Source organism: Eumetopias jubatus, unplaced genomic scaffold, assembly GCF_037043125.1.
Source record: "Eumetopias jubatus isolate StellerSeaLion01/CBP00866 unplaced genomic scaffold, mEumJub1_p1.0 scaffold_2, whole genome shotgun sequence".
NCBI classification, from domain to species: Eukaryota; Metazoa; Chordata; class Mammalia; order Carnivora; family Otariidae; genus Eumetopias; species Eumetopias jubatus.
Window position 1 is genome coordinate 59332684 of NW_028274808.1, and position 15658 is coordinate 59348341.

A 15658-nucleotide genomic window follows, 5' to 3' on the forward strand; every position below is an offset into this window, starting at 1 on the left:
TGTCTTGTCTATCCATCACATTCTAATTGCTGATAGGTTGGTGGACAGGGCTATTTCTGTTATTCCTGGTCTTATCCAAACAAATACAAATTTTACACACCTCAACTGTACATTGTTTTTTTCTCAAGTCAGTTTCTTCTCACCTGCTGCTATAAATGATCTTAGTATGAACATCAAGTACCTGTCTTTCTAGGCTTGCCTTCTTGTGGGAAAGGCTCCAATTACAGTCCCTTGTTCATGGAAGTGATATTAGACTTTTTTATTTTTGCACTAATATGAAGTTCCTTATTTAACCATTGTTGGCTACCCAGCAGGCCCTATGATACAAAGGGCCACTAATTATGTGTAATAGTGCTTTGCCAAGCTTCAGACTAACTCAGTTCAGGATTTGGGGAAAATATATGGGGAAGATTGGCCATAGAAAAGTGTGAGAGAAAGAGAGACAATAAAAGAGGGACAGTGTGGGTCTTGAGTGAGAAGGAGCAAATTGGCAGTTTCTGGCACTGCCTGATTTTTGAGAGATTTCTAATTCCATTCCCTGGGCATACCCCAACTAAACACCTCTCCCTGCCTTTTAATGGTGACTTAAGTGAATCCCTACCAGTTTAGTTTACTCACTGAAAAAATACAGAGATGAAATTCAAGAAATTAGGTTCTAATCTTAGACGAGTCACCTCTGGAGCTTCTAACTCTAAATATATGATATAAAATAAAAAATTAGTATTAGCACTAACTTTCTAATTTTTTAAATTCATTTTTGTTTTCTAATGATCTTACTCCTACTAAGAAATCTGTTGACTTTTTTAGATGTTGAGGACATGTTCACTTCCAGATCTCTCAAAATTGTTCAGAACACTGATGGATGTTCCTACTGTAGGAGATGTATGTCAAGACAATCTTGAAATAGATGAAAATGAAGATGAGCATATTAAAGAAGGACCATCTGATTCTGAAGACATGTGAGTATGATGTCATTAATAAATACTAGCACTAACAGAATTTCTGAGTTTATGTGAACTCTAGAGATGTAACTCACCTAGACAGGTTTTTTTTAAAAGATTTTATTTATTTATTTGACAGAGACACAGCGAGAGAGGGAACACAAGCAGGGGGAGTGGGAGAGGGAAAAGCAGGCCTCCCGTGGATTAGGGAGCCTGATGTGGGGCTCCATCCCAGGACCCTGGGATCATGACCTGAGCCAAAGGCAGGTGCTAAACGACTGAGCCACTCAGGCGCCACCACCTAGATAGTTTTAAAAAATTATCTGTAACTGATTTTTCACCACTCCTTTGCCTTTTTACAACATAATTAAAGTACAGTCATGCAAGTTTTGATATGTATATTTGCCTCTAGGTAATATAATGACTGACTCTCACTTGAAGAATATGAGAAAATGGTTTCTGTGTGTGCTTTCTGTCATATTCACCACTGAGCATCTAGCACATTGACTTGTCCATGGTACAAGCTTAATAAATATTGCTTAAATGAAGGAGTATTAGCAGCATAATGATCGTTTAAAAGTTTAACACCACATGATATAGGGATTGCAATGGAAAATTGTGAAATACGAACTATTCTACAGTTCCCCAGGGAAAAGAGCAGAAAGCCTCTACAACTCTCTCCTGCCATGTATGATTTCAAAACCATGACTGTGGGAAGTTAGCAGGTAGACTAGTTGTTTTGTTTGCTTATGTGTGTTCTGCATGTAACTTAATTGCTTTCACAGAATTCCTTTCTTCATGATTCATAGGGAATCTAGAATCCAAGAGGCAAATTTAACCAACCCTTCTGAGAAGTGTAGGAAGTGATAGCCCCTTAGACAGTACAAGTAAGCTTTCCCCCACCAGACAAATGTTACCCAATATGGGGGGGAAATAAAGTGTTTGAGAAGGTATAGTGTATTCAAATCATCAGGAAAATATGGTATAAAATACTGGGATTTTTATGATTTATTTTCTGATATTTTTGAACTTAAGTTTCTACATTTTATGTCTTTTAATAGAAAAAAAACTGTGTTTGGATATGATCGATATCCAATTAAATATCAATCTCATGATTTTTCCCCCCCTATACTAGTTGAGCCAGAGCCACTGTATCTGGCACATATTATTTTCTGGTTTTTTTGTTTGTTTTTCTTAAGGCTTGACTCTTGTTTCTTAAATTTTTAACCAAACTGTGTCTATTAAAAGTTTTGCCCCCCCCTTTTTTCATCTTTTATAGAGTTCTTTATATTTTTGCTACTGTCCTCAGATTATGCAGGAAGTTACCCTTTTATCCTTGTTTTCTTCTGCTTGGCTGTGGTCATAAGCACTTTAACTATGTGTTTTTATTGAGCTTCTTGGAGAATATGACAACGTATCAGCACCTTTATGGTTGACAGAGTACTAGGTAACAGTTTTTCCTCAAAGTTTATATAAAGTCGTCAGTTTTTATATGACTACACAGTAAGTTGTTTGTGGCTTGTGTTCTTTTAATTACTAGTTGATGGCAATTTTATTTTAAAATTTAAATTAGAAGTTTTTAATATTAACTTAAAATTTTGAAAACCAAGTTATTTTTTAAAGTAAGTTAGTCCATACCAGGAAATTTTACTTGATGTTTTCCTTGGGATTTTTTTCTCTTTTTTTGGTCCAAACTTCACTCAAGGTCATATAATAAGAAAATCTACTAAAATGTGAATTCAGGGCCAGATTTTAAAATATATCTTTCAAAAAGATGTTAATCTTATACTTTTCTTATAATGGCAGACTTGGCAGCCCCATTTACTTTAATACCACCTATAGTGGGCACTGATTCCTCTGGGTTGGCCATAGGAAGATTTTATCAACAGGTCATTATTTGATCATTGTTGTAATGGTACATAGCAGGTGTGCATATTATGTTAGTCTTGTAATTAAATATGAAGTTGAATGCTACTAATAGGATGATCCAAAAAATTAGACATACTCTCTTTTTCATTCTAATTAGATGCTTTGCTTTTCTATACCTGCTACAAAGTCAAAGTGTAGACGTTTGTACACATAAACAGAAAATAAAGATATTTCTACTTTAAAAGAGTATTTTCTTTTCCATTAGTGGAAATTTTATTTAAGATCTTGCATAATACCATTTCTATTTTAGCTTTTTAGTAAATACTTATTTGATTGGAATCTAAACTTGAAGGCTTTAATCAGCTTTTGTGTCCTGTGCAGCATCACTTTTCCGGTGGATGAAATCCTCAACATGGGTACATAATCTCTTTCAGAAGACTTCCCTTATCTAAAATCTCAATTAACTCTTAATCTACAGACTTTTCCCTATGCACGCCACTTTAGGAGAAAGAGGCAAATCATAAGAGAAAGTTGATGAGTATGTTTTTGGGGTATTGTAGAAGTGGTGAGAAGACTTAGATTTCAATCTTTATTAGCTATTTATTGATTGTGTAGCCTTGAGCAAATCATTTAAGCACTTTGTTTCAATGCCCATGTCTCTAAAATGAGTTATGAGTTATGTGTAGATAAAATTTTAGTAATAGGATAAAACTGCTTAATAAACTAAGGTACTATATAAATCGAGGGTATTATTTGCATAAATTAATTCCAGCATCTATAATCCCTTGAAAATAAAATTAGTATCCTGAGCAATGCCTTGGAAACAAGATAATCCAGTGAAGATTATTATGGTTAGTATATTCTAATTGTTCAGTAAAGTCCATTTGTTATGTGTTTTAGAAATGTTTTCAAGAATAAGCATCTAAAGGTAAGATATCTGGTGACTATTTTATTCATTAGATCATCCTATTAACCTGAATGGATAATTCCCTAAGTATTTCCGTTTCTAAAAGTTCAAATGTCCAATGAGTGTTTATATGGGAAGCCTGTCATATAGTATACTATTATACATCTACACAAAGATTTTGCTAAATGTTCAAAATTACCTAGAAGAAAAATATTTGAATATTAAATATTTTTTTTAGAAAGCAAGTGAAAAGTCTTTTTAGTCTGGCCTCAAAATACTGAAACATTTTTTCAAAGTTTAAGAAGTGAATAATATGATAGTTATGTGATTCTCTTTTAGCAAGTCAGGATCATTTTATTTATTTTTTATATTTTTTTATATTTATTTGTTTGACAGAGAGAGATACAGCGAGAGAGAGAACACAAGCAGGGGGAGTGGGAGAGGGAGAAGCAGGCTTCCCGTGGAGCAGGGAGCCCGATGTGGGGCTCGATCCCAGGACCCTGGGATCATGACCTGAGCCGAAGGCAGATGCTTAACAACTGAGCCACCCAGGTGCCCCAAGTCAGGATCATTTTAAACAAGTCATCTTCTGGCTTATGTATTCCAGAATATGTGTCATATGCTATATTTATAATTGTATTAATCTTCATTTACTTTGTTAAAAACTACTATGTAGGTTTTTTCAGATTTCTTTTTATCCACTATTAGTACTTCTAAGCAGAAAGGAGTGCATGTATATTGAATTGAAGTAAAATTTCAAAATAAGGTGACATTTTGGTAATGTTTAGTTTAATTTTTTAAAATTTCAGTGTTTTTGGAGAAACTGACACAGATTTACAAGAGCTTCAGGCCTCTATGGAACAGTTACTTAGGGAACAACCTGGAGAAGAATGCAGTGAGGAGGAAGAATCAGTCTTAAAGAACAGTGACATAGAACAGACTGCAAATGGGACAGATCTGGCAGATGAGGATGACAATCCCAGCAGTGAAAGTGCCCTAAATGAAGAATGGCATTCAGGTACGTTGTCATGATTGTGGGACTTTTTTTTTTTTTCAATGTATACAAATATTTCAAGTAGAGTATATTTTTCTGATACCTGATATGAACAGTTTCCAAATTTAAAAAACTGAAGTATGCTTCTGTGTCTCTGACTTTTATTTATTCTTTTTCTTTTCACACAAATGCCCATATACATTTGTTCCATTTCTTTCCCATTAAATTTTGGAAATGCTTTTGAAGCATTTTTATTGCTTTCTTATCTTTCTTGACTTATTTTTCTAGTACTAAAGATAACAGCCTAGTTTTCTTTTTTTCTTTTTAAATAAAGATTTTATTTATTTATTGACAGAGACACAGCAAGAGAGGGAACACAAGCAGGGGGAGTGGGAGAGGGAGAATCAGGCTTCCTGCCAAGCAGGGAGCCCGGTGCAGGGCTCCATCCCAGGACCCTGGGACCATGACCTAAGCCGAAGGCAGACGCTTAACGACTGAGCCACCCAGGCACCCCAACAGCCTAGTTTTCTTAGCACTTTATATTATACAGAGGGCTTCCACATACAGTGGTTAACCAGCAGGTTTAATGCTAAACCTTTTTAAACTGTTCTTTGTTCATAGCATTACCCCTAAGATGCATAGAAAATATGTGTATTTCGAGAACTATATAATGTTTATTTGGGAAGAAGAGCTAATGTGAAAAGGAACAATTCTTCAGTAACTTTGTCTTTTACTAGAATGTATCCCAGTGTCTTGGACATATACATGACATAAAACATATATAGCATTTATAATACTTTCTAAATGCTTTACTAAATTTTTATGATATGTAGGATAAGTCATCTGCCTCCTGCATGCTTTTTCATGTTTTGGCCTATGTTTAATGTCAACTTTTTAAAAACAGGGTTGGCGCCTGGGTGGCTCAGTCGTTAAGCGTCTGCCTTTGGCTCAGGTCATGATCCCAGGGTCCTGGGCTCAAGCCCCACATCGGGCTCCCTGCTCAGCAGGAAGCCTGCTTCTCCCTCTCCCACTCCCCCTGCTTGTGTTCCCTCTCTCGCTGTGTCTCTCTCTGTCAAATAAATAAATAAAATCTTTTAAAAAATAAAAACAGGGTTGGTTTGCCTGAGTGCAGAACATATGGGTATGCTTTTTTCATTTTTTACTCCATTAGAATGTTTTTCTTCTAATCTGGTTTACTGTCTATAAAAGGAAAGATTCCCAAAGTAACAGTCTTGTTAAGACATTTATATACATTGATTTCCTACATAAAAGGCAAAAATTGTAATGACCAAAACCTTATATCGAAAGTACAAGTGGTCTTTCAGTGACATCACTCATCAAAAAGAATTTTAGTCTGTTAGGGTAAGAATTATTTTATTCATTCTTTTTTTTATTTTTTAAAGATTTTATTTTTTTGTCATAAAATATCTTTTTATTTCTGTTTTTTAGATAACAGTGATGGTGAGATTACCAGTGAATGTGAATATGATAGTGTCTTTAACCATTTAGAGGAACTGAGACTTCACCTGGAGCAGGAAATAGGCTTTGAAAAATTCTTTGAGGTTTATGAGAAAATAAAAGTAAGTAAAATGTCAATTAAAACATTTAAGTTTGGGGTACCTGCCTGGCTAAGTAGGTGGAGCATGCAGTTCTTGATCTCAGGGTCATGAGGTCGAACCCCACCTTGGACGTGGAACCTACTTTAAAAAAAAAAAATTTAATTTTGAAATATGCTCTTTTTGTTTTTGTTTTTGTTTGTTTTTTTTTTTATATTTATTTGAGAGAGAGAGCATGAGCAGGGGGAGCGGCAGAGGCAGAGGTAGAGGGAGAAGCAGGCTGCCCGCTGAGCAGGGACCCTGATGCGGGACTCGATCCCAGTGGGGTCACGAACTGAGCTGAAGGCAGACGCTTAACCAACTGAGCCACCCAGGTGCCCAAAATATGCTCTTTTTGAATTACTAGTGAAATGTCAGTGATTTTTATAGGGCAGTAGATTTATTATAAATAATAAAGTCTCTAGAGAAAGTTAATATTCGTATATTAATTTATATTTGGAAATTTGGTATAGGCTGTTCATGAAGATGAAGATGAAAATATCGAGATTTGTTCAACAATAGTTCAGGATATTTTAGGAAATGAACATGAACATCTTTATGCCAAGATTCTTCATTTAGTCATGGCAGATGGAGCCTATCAAGAAGGTAAGATTTCCTCAGTCTTTATATTTTAAGTAAATGTGCACAAAACAGGATGACAGATGTAAATTGCTGAGCTTTTTATCCATGCGTTTTGGTGAGATCTATATTGGAATCATACCCCAGTACTAATAGCAATTATAAAATTAACCATGTCATATACTTGTACTGATTCTATCATTTTTTTTGACTTAAGTCCTTTAAGTTCATATTTTTACTTAATTTATAAGTAACATTTGAGATTTTTTTGAAAGACTCGTATTGGACAGCTCTAGAAATTAGAATACTTTCTTGTCAAGGATGTAGAAGTAAACTTTTAGACATACATGCTTCAGCAATATGTACAATTTCTCCTAAGTAATACCAAATGTAGTCTCTTCCATTCACAGTAGATGGAATTCATTTATAGTGATTTGAATGTAAACTATTTTTCTATTTGGAAAATATTTACCTATAGAATCACTTAAAATATATTAGAACTTTACTGAAAATTATTAAAGTTAAAAATGGTGTTTCCCCTTAAATTTAGTCAAGAGCACTAAACATGGTACCAGACCAGTGGTATAATCCTGACTCTGACAAGCTAGTAATGTGACATTAAGTGATTTATTTTAAGTTTCAGTTTCCACTGCTATAGAAGTTTGGTTACCATTTTAATGCACCATGAATTGTTTTCAAAGTACTTATCACGTGCTTCTTATAGCCTCATACTTTATTACTATGGACATTAAAAAACAGTCTTTGCTTACATGTTGAATTTGGAAGATGAGACATATGTATATGAAAGTGTAAAACTGTATATAAAATGCATATTCTAAAATACTTTTCAGTGCAGTAGGAATTGGAGAAGGAAAGCTTGGATTATAAAAAATGGAAAGAAATGTAGAGCCTTAATAACGTGTCAGAAAACAGTGAAAATTAATGTGTATTAGAGTTAATATTGGAAGCTTCTTATAGGAAATAGTCTCATTGTATGGAAGTGTTGAATCACTGTATTGTGCACCTGAAACTAATACTACACTGTTAACTAACTGGAATTTAAATAAAAAAAGAAAATTAGTCTTTGTGATTAGATACTGTGAAGTGTTTAAAATACATAGAGGAAATCACTGAAGGTTTGTGAACTGAAAGAACTGACAGAGTGAAGGAGATGTTTTATAAAGTTCAGCCTCGTAGTAGTAGTCTCGATAACTTGGAGAATCCTAAGATTGCAAATAAGATCTGTTTTGAAGCTGTAGATGCCTTTGGGCACAAGATGGTGAATACCTGGATTTAGTGTTCATATGAGTGGCGCGTTAATATTCAGTTCACATATTTCAGAGCCAGGCTTTTAATAAAAATATTTGATATTTTGAATCATGAAAAATCAAGTTTCCTAAAATCAAATTCAAGAATGTCTTTTATTTTGGGAGCAACTTCACTTAGTTAAGTTATAGACTTATTTATATTGACCATAAAGCTCAGCCAAAAAAAAAAAAACCAATGTTTTTGAATTGGTTAAATGTAAGTAAAAATCTCCTAAAAACTCTAATAGTTATTGTTAAGTCAAAACTAGAAAATCTTCAGGTACAGTGAGTACTCCACTGCATCTTGATTACTATTCTTACCTTAACAACATAACTGTCAAGAAAATGTTAGGGTCATTAGCAACAAGTAATGGATTGAATATATGCCAGTAATTAATGCTGCATATGTTCTTAATTATGGTTTTCTTTAGCCCGCTTAATAATTAAGATGATCACAAATAGGCAAAAACAGAATAATGTTTCGTATGTATGGTAGTGCAATGAAACCTATCAAAAGAAACTTAGGGGCGCCTGGGTGGCTCAGTTGGTTAAGCGTCTGCCTTCAGCTCAGGTCATGATCCCAGGCTCCTGGGATCGAGCCCCACATCAGGCTCCCTGCTCACCAGGGAGCCTGCTTCTCCCTCTGCCTCTGCCTGCCACTCCCCCAGCTTGTGCTCTCTCTCTCTCTCTCTCTGACAAATAAATAAATAAAATCTTTAAAAAAAAACAAAAAAGAAACTTAAAGGAGCACCTTTCTTTTCTTTTTAATTTTTTTATTTGACTAAAGTTGACACACAATATTCTATTAGTTTCAGTTGTACAACATAGCGACTTGACAAGTTTTACTTTATGCTGTGCTCACCACAAGTATAGCTACCACCTGTCACCAAACAATACTATTACAATATCATTAATTATATTTCTTATACTATGCCTTTTCTTCCCATGATTTGTTCATTCCATAACTGGAAGCCTGTATCCCCCACTCCTCTTCACCCATTTTGCCAGTCCTCTCAACCCCCTCTCTGGCAACCATCAGTTTTTTCTCTGTATTTGTAAGTCTGATTCTGCTTTTTGTTTCCTTATTCTTTTTATTTTATTTTATCTTAGATTCTACATATGAGTGAAATCATATGGTATTCCTCTTTCTCAGTCTGACTTATTTTACTTAGCAAAATACCTCTGGATCCATTTATGTTGTCACAAAGGACACACTCATCCTTTTTTATGTCTGTATGATATTCCAGTGCATGTGTGTATGTGTGTGTGCATGCACACATATACAACATCATATCCATTCATATGTTGATGAACACTTAGGTTGCTTCCATATCTTGGCTACTGTTAATAATGCTGCAGTAAACATAGGAGTGCATATATCTTTTCGAATTCGTGTTTTCATTTTCTTTGGGTAAATACCCAGTAGTGGAATTGTTGGAATAAATGGTATTTCTATTTGTAACTTTTTGAGGAGCTTCCATTACTGTTTTCCACAATGGCTATACCAGTTTACTTTCTACCAACAGTGTGCGAGGGTTCCTTTTTCTCCATATCCTCACCAACACTTGTTATTTCTTATCTTTTTGATATTAGCCATTCTGACATATGTGAGGTAATATCCCATTGTGGATTTGCATTTCTCTGATGATTAATGATATTGAGCATCTTTTCATGTGTCTGTTAGCTATCTATATGTCTTCTTCGGAAAAATGTCTGTTTATGTTCTCTGCCCATTTTTTAATCAGATTTTTTTTTTTTTTTGGTGTGGGGTTGTATAACTTGTTTATATATTTTGGGTATTAAACCCTTACCAGATATATCATTTGCAAATATCCTCTCCCATTCAATAGGTTGCCTTTTTGTTTTGTTGATGGTGTCCTTTACTGTGCAAAAGCTCTTTATTTTGATGGAGTCCCAACGGTTTGTTTTTGCTTCTGTTTCCCTTGTCTGAAGGGACATATCTAGAAAAATGTTACTATGGCTGATGTCAGAGAAATTATTGTGTTTTCTTTGAGGATTTTTATGGTTTCCAGTCTCTCATTAGGGTCTTTAATTTATTTTTGTGTATAGTGTTAGGACATGGTCCAGTTTCATTCTTTTACATGTAACTGTCCAATTTTCCCACTAGCATTTATTGAAGAGACTGTCTTTTCCCCATTGTATATTCTTGTCTCCGTTGACATAACATTAATATGATTAAATATAATTAAAGGTTTATCTCTATTTTCTTCCATTGATTTATATATCTGTTTTTGTACTAGTACCATACGGTTTTGAATACTACAGTTTTGTAGTATATCTTGAAATCTGGAATTATGATACCTTCAGCTTTGTTTTTCTTAAGATTGCTTTGGCTATTTGGGTTCTTTTGTTTTTGCATACAAATTTGAGTATTCCAGTTTTATGAAAAATACTGTTGGTATTTTGATAAGGATTGCCCTGAATCTGTAGATTGCTTTGGGTAATACATTTTGGCAATATTAATTCTAATCCATGAATATGGAGTATCTTTCCATTTGTTTGTGTCATCTTCAGTTTCTTTCATCAGTGTTTTATAGTTTTCAGAGTACAGGTCTTTCACCTCTTTGGTTTATTTGTAGGCATTTTATTCTTTTTGGTGCAATTGTAAATGGGGTTGTTTTCCTAAATTCTCTTTCTTCTACATCATTATTAGTGTATAGAAATGCTACTGATTTCTGGGTATTAATTTTGTATCCCGAGACTTTACTGAATTATTTATTTTGTCTAGTAGTTTTTGGTGGGGCCTTCAGGATTTTCTTTGTATACTATCATGTCATCTGCAAATACTGACAGTTTAACTTCATTACCAATATGGATGCCTCTTATTTCTTTTTATCATCTGAGTGTTGTGGCTAGAACTTCGTGTTATGTTGAATAATAGTGGCAAGAGTGGACATAACTTGTCTTGTTCCTAATATTAAAGGAAAAGTTCTCATTTTTTCACCATTGAGTATGTTAGCTCTGGGACTTTCATATATGGTCTTTATTATGTTGAGGTATGTTCCCTCTAAACCTATTTGGTGAAGAGTTTTTATCATGAAGGGATGCTGAATTTTATAAAATGGTTTCTCTGCATCTATTGATGATCATGTGATTTTTATCCTTTATTTTGTTAATGTAGTATGTCACATTGATTGATTTGTGAATATTGAACTGTCCTTGCGTCCTTGGAATAAATCCCACTTGATCATGGTGAATGATCCTTTGAATGTATTGAATGCAGCTGGCTGAGAATTTTTGCATGTTCATCAGGGATATTGGCCTGTAGTTTTTTTCTTTTTGTGGTATCTTTGTCCCGTTTTGGTGTGAGGGTAAGGCTAGCCTCGCAGGATGTATTTGGAACCTTTCCTTCTTCTTATTTTGGAATAGTTTGAGGAGAATAGGTATTAATTCTTTAAATGTTTGGTAGAAATCAACCTGTGACTCCATCTGGTTCTGGACTTTTATTTTTTGATTATCAATTCAATTTATTTACCAGTAATCTGTTCAGATTATCTATTTCTTCCTTACTCAGTTTTGGAAGATTGTATGTTTCTAGGAATATATCCATTTCTTCTAGTTGTCCAATTTGTTAGCATATAATTTTTCATAACATTCTCTTATAATCCTTTGTATTTCTGTGTTGTCAGTTGTTACTTCTCTCATTTTTCTCTCTTTCCTTGATGAGTCTGGCTAAGGATTTATCAATTTTGTTTATCTTCTGTTTTAAATTATTTTATTTTATTTATTTGACAGAGACACAGTGAAACAGGGAGCACAAGCAGGGGGAGTGGGAGAGGGAAAAGCAGGCTTCCCGTGGAGCAGGGAGCCCGATGTGGGGCTCAATCCCAGGACCCTGGGATCATGACCTGAGCCGAAGGCAGTCGCTTAACGACTGAGCCACCCAGGCTCCCAATTTTGTTTATCTTTTTAAAGAACCAGCTCTTGCTTTCATTGATTTTTTTCCTATTGTATTTTTAGTCTTTGTCTCATTTATTTCTGCTCTAAATTTATTATCTTCCTTCCTTTTACTCAGCTTGGGCTTTGTCCTTTTTCTGGTTCCTTTAGGTATAAGGTTAGATTAGTTTATTTAAGCTTTTTCTTGTTTCTTGACATAGGCCTCTGTCGCTTTATTTCCCTCTTAGAACTGCTTTTGCTGCATCCCAGAGATTTTGGACCATTGTGTTTTCATTTTCATTTGTTTCCATGTGTTTTTTGGTTTCTTCTTTGTTTCATTAACCCATTGGTTGTTTAGTATCATGTTGTTTAGTCTCCATGTGTTTGTTTTTTTCCAATTTTTATCTTGTGATTTATTTCTAGTTTCACACCGTTGTGGTCAGAAAAAACACATTGGTACGATTTCAGTTTTCTTAAATTTACTAAAGGTTATTTTGTGGCCAAACATGATCTCTTCTGGAGAATGTTCCATGTGTACTTGAAAAGAATGTATATTCTGTTGTTTTGGGATGGAGTGTTCTGTTTATCTATTACGTCCATCTGGCTTAATGTGTCATTCAAAGATACTCTCCTTTTGATTTCCTGCCTGGATGATCTAGCCATTGATGTAAGTGGAATGTTTACGTCCCCTACTATTATTATATTACCGTGAATTTCTCTATGTTCATTAATATTTGCTTTATGTATTTAAGGCGCTCCAGTGTTGGGTGCATAGATGTTTACTATTGTTTTATCCTCTTGTTAGATTGATCCCTTTATCATTATGTAATGCTCTTCTTGTCTCTTGTTGCAGTCTTTGTTTTATTTTTTATTATTTTTAAAGGTTTTATTTATTTATTTATTTGAGAGAGAGAGACAGAGATAGCAAAAGAGTGCACAAGCGGGGAGGAGAGGGAGAAGCAGGCTCCCCGCTGAGCAGAGAGCCTGACACAGGGCTCAATCCCAGGACCCTGAGATCATGACCTGAGCCGAAGGCAGACGCTTAACCAACTAAGCCACCCAGGAGCCCCTGCAGTCTTTGTTTTAAAGTCTGTTTTGTCTAATATAAAGTATTGCTACCATGCCTTTTTTTTTGTTTCCACTTGGTTGGTAAATGTTTTTCCATCCCTTCACTTTCAGGCTATATGTGTCTTTAGATCTGAGGTGAATCTTATGTAGGCAGCATATAGATGGGTTGTGGGGTTTTTTTTTTTTTAATGCATCCCACCATCCTGTGTCTTTTGATTGGACCATTTAAGCCATTTACATTTGAGGTAATTAATTGATATGTATGTACTTATTGCCATTCTGTTTTCTGGTTATTTTTGTAGTTGTCTGTTCCCTTCTTCTCTTGCTCGCTTTCTTTGTGATAGATGAATTTCTGTAGTATTATGTTTGGCTTTTTTTTTCTCTTTATTTTTTGTATGTCTATTACAGGTTTTGGGTTTGTGGTTACCATGAAGATCATATATAACATCCTAAGTATACAGCAGTCTATATTAATTTGATGGTAATTTAAGTTCAAACACATTCTTAAAAAACTTCTTTTTTCTCCCTCCTCCACCTTTAATGTACATGCTGTCATATTGTACGTCCTTTTCATCATTTTCTTATGTCTAATTATAGCTATTACTTTTCAACTTAAAGAATTCCCTTTAACATTTCTTATAAGGCTGGTTTAGTAGTAATAAATTCCTTTATCTTTTTTTGTCTAGGGAACTCTAAGTTTCCCTCAAATATGAAGGATAATTTGCCAGGTAGAGTATTCTTTGTTGTAGGTTTTTTCCTTTCAGCACTTTGAATATATTATGTTACTCTCTTTTGGCTTGCAAAATTTCTGCTGAAATCAGCTGAGAGCTTTATTGGTTTTCCCTTGTAGGTTTATTGTTTCTCCCTTGCTGCCATTAAAAGTCTGTCTTCATCCTTAACCTCTGACATTTTAATTATTATGTGTCCTGGTGTGGACTCCTTGGAACACCCTGTGCTTCTTGGACCTGAATGTTTATTTCCTTTCCCAGGTTAGGGAAGTTTTTAGCTATTATTTCAAGTTTTCTACCCCCTTTCTCTCTCTTCTTCTTCTGGGACCCCTGTAATATGAATGTTTCTTTGTTTGATGTTGTCTAAGAGATGCCTAAACCTATCCTCATTTTAAAAAAATTTCTCTTTTTGATGTTCATTTGGATGCTTTCCATTTCCCTATCTTTCAGATTACTGATATGTTCTTCTACATCCACTAAATCTGTTGATCCCGAAGGGAGATGTTTTCCTTTAAAGAAATATTAAGGAACCATAATATCACTCTGGGGGGAAAATATCAGAACTTATATATCCAAATAAATAATAGTTTCTTTATAGTAGAGATATAAATTTATCTAGTTTAGAGTCTCCATTACACAAAATATCTTAGAACTTTTGGAAGTTCACTGACAGCTTATATACCGGGTTATTTTGATGGTCTTTCTTTGTATGAGTCTTTATTCTGGGCACATTTAGGTATTTTTGGATAAAGTTGTAGTTTCTTGAAACCAAGCTTAGTGAATGAAGTGGGAATCAAGATAAATTTGTGGTCTTTTAGTTTTTAGGTATCTCACCATGAAGTAATGAGCTTAATTTTTAAAGTAAATCTGTAAACTGATTCTGAATAATTTGAACAAGAATTCTTTTCTAGAATATCTGTCAAAATTACTTTAAACATATGATTTGTATGCTGAAGGGATTTGAGGATTTGAAATGTTTAAAATGTTGCTCAATTTTAGCAATATAAATTTTCATAAGTTTTATTTATATTCTATCTTGTCAAAAAATTTAACATTGCACTTAAAAATATATATAGTAGAAGGTAAAAATAAGTTTAAAAAATGCTTGGGAAAGTCACTTAATCAGGCAAATGAGCATAACCAATGATTATTAAGCCAAGAATGAGATGAGAATACAAAGTTAATGTTCAAAGGGTCTCTACATTTTGTGAGAATAGGTCATAAATTTGATGCTTATCTTTCTAGCAAAGCAGGAAACCTAATTAATTACATGGGTCACTGTTCTCAAGACAAAACATCTCACTCAGAAGACAGCTGTTTTTGGTATTAAAACAAAGGACCAATTTGCCCATGATTCTTAAAAGGAGGGCACAATCATACAGTGTTCCTCAAATTTTAATTACATGTGGATTTCTTTAAAGGGGAAATTTTTTTTTTAGACTTCAAGAATATAAGTCCATAGGCCTTAGTGAAAAACTCAAGTCTTAGTCTTTCAAAATATCTGTCAGTTGAGAATTACTACTGTAAAACAGATGTTTTTCCTCTAAATATTGAAATACTATTTTTGTTTTCAAAATTAATATATAAAATTTAAACATTATCTGGAACTTGAATATTTCTGATTTTACTGAGATCTTGGACCCTGTTTTATAAAACAGTGCTATAATGGACTAAAAATTATCTTCAGTAATTTTTACAATATTTGGATTTCAGGGCCCTCTTTCTCATAATATGATATAGTGTAGTTTAATGACATGAAACCAGAGAATGACT

At 34.1% G+C, this 15658-nt stretch overlaps 1 protein-coding gene across 1 annotated transcript in view; it reads left to right on the plus strand.

Moving 5' to 3' along the window:
• The window catches only part of NEK1 (NIMA related kinase 1), a 216482-nt gene that overhangs the window by 187737 nt on the left and 13087 nt on the right, over positions 1-15658 (plus strand). The window contains exons 30-33 of the mRNA XM_088021009.1: positions 808-959; positions 4527-4735; positions 6161-6291; positions 6780-6912. Of these exons, the coding sequence (XP_087877135.1) occupies positions 808-959; positions 4527-4735; positions 6161-6291; positions 6780-6912 (625 nt within the window). The remainder of the gene's footprint in view (positions 1-807; positions 960-4526; positions 4736-6160; positions 6292-6779; positions 6913-15658) is intronic.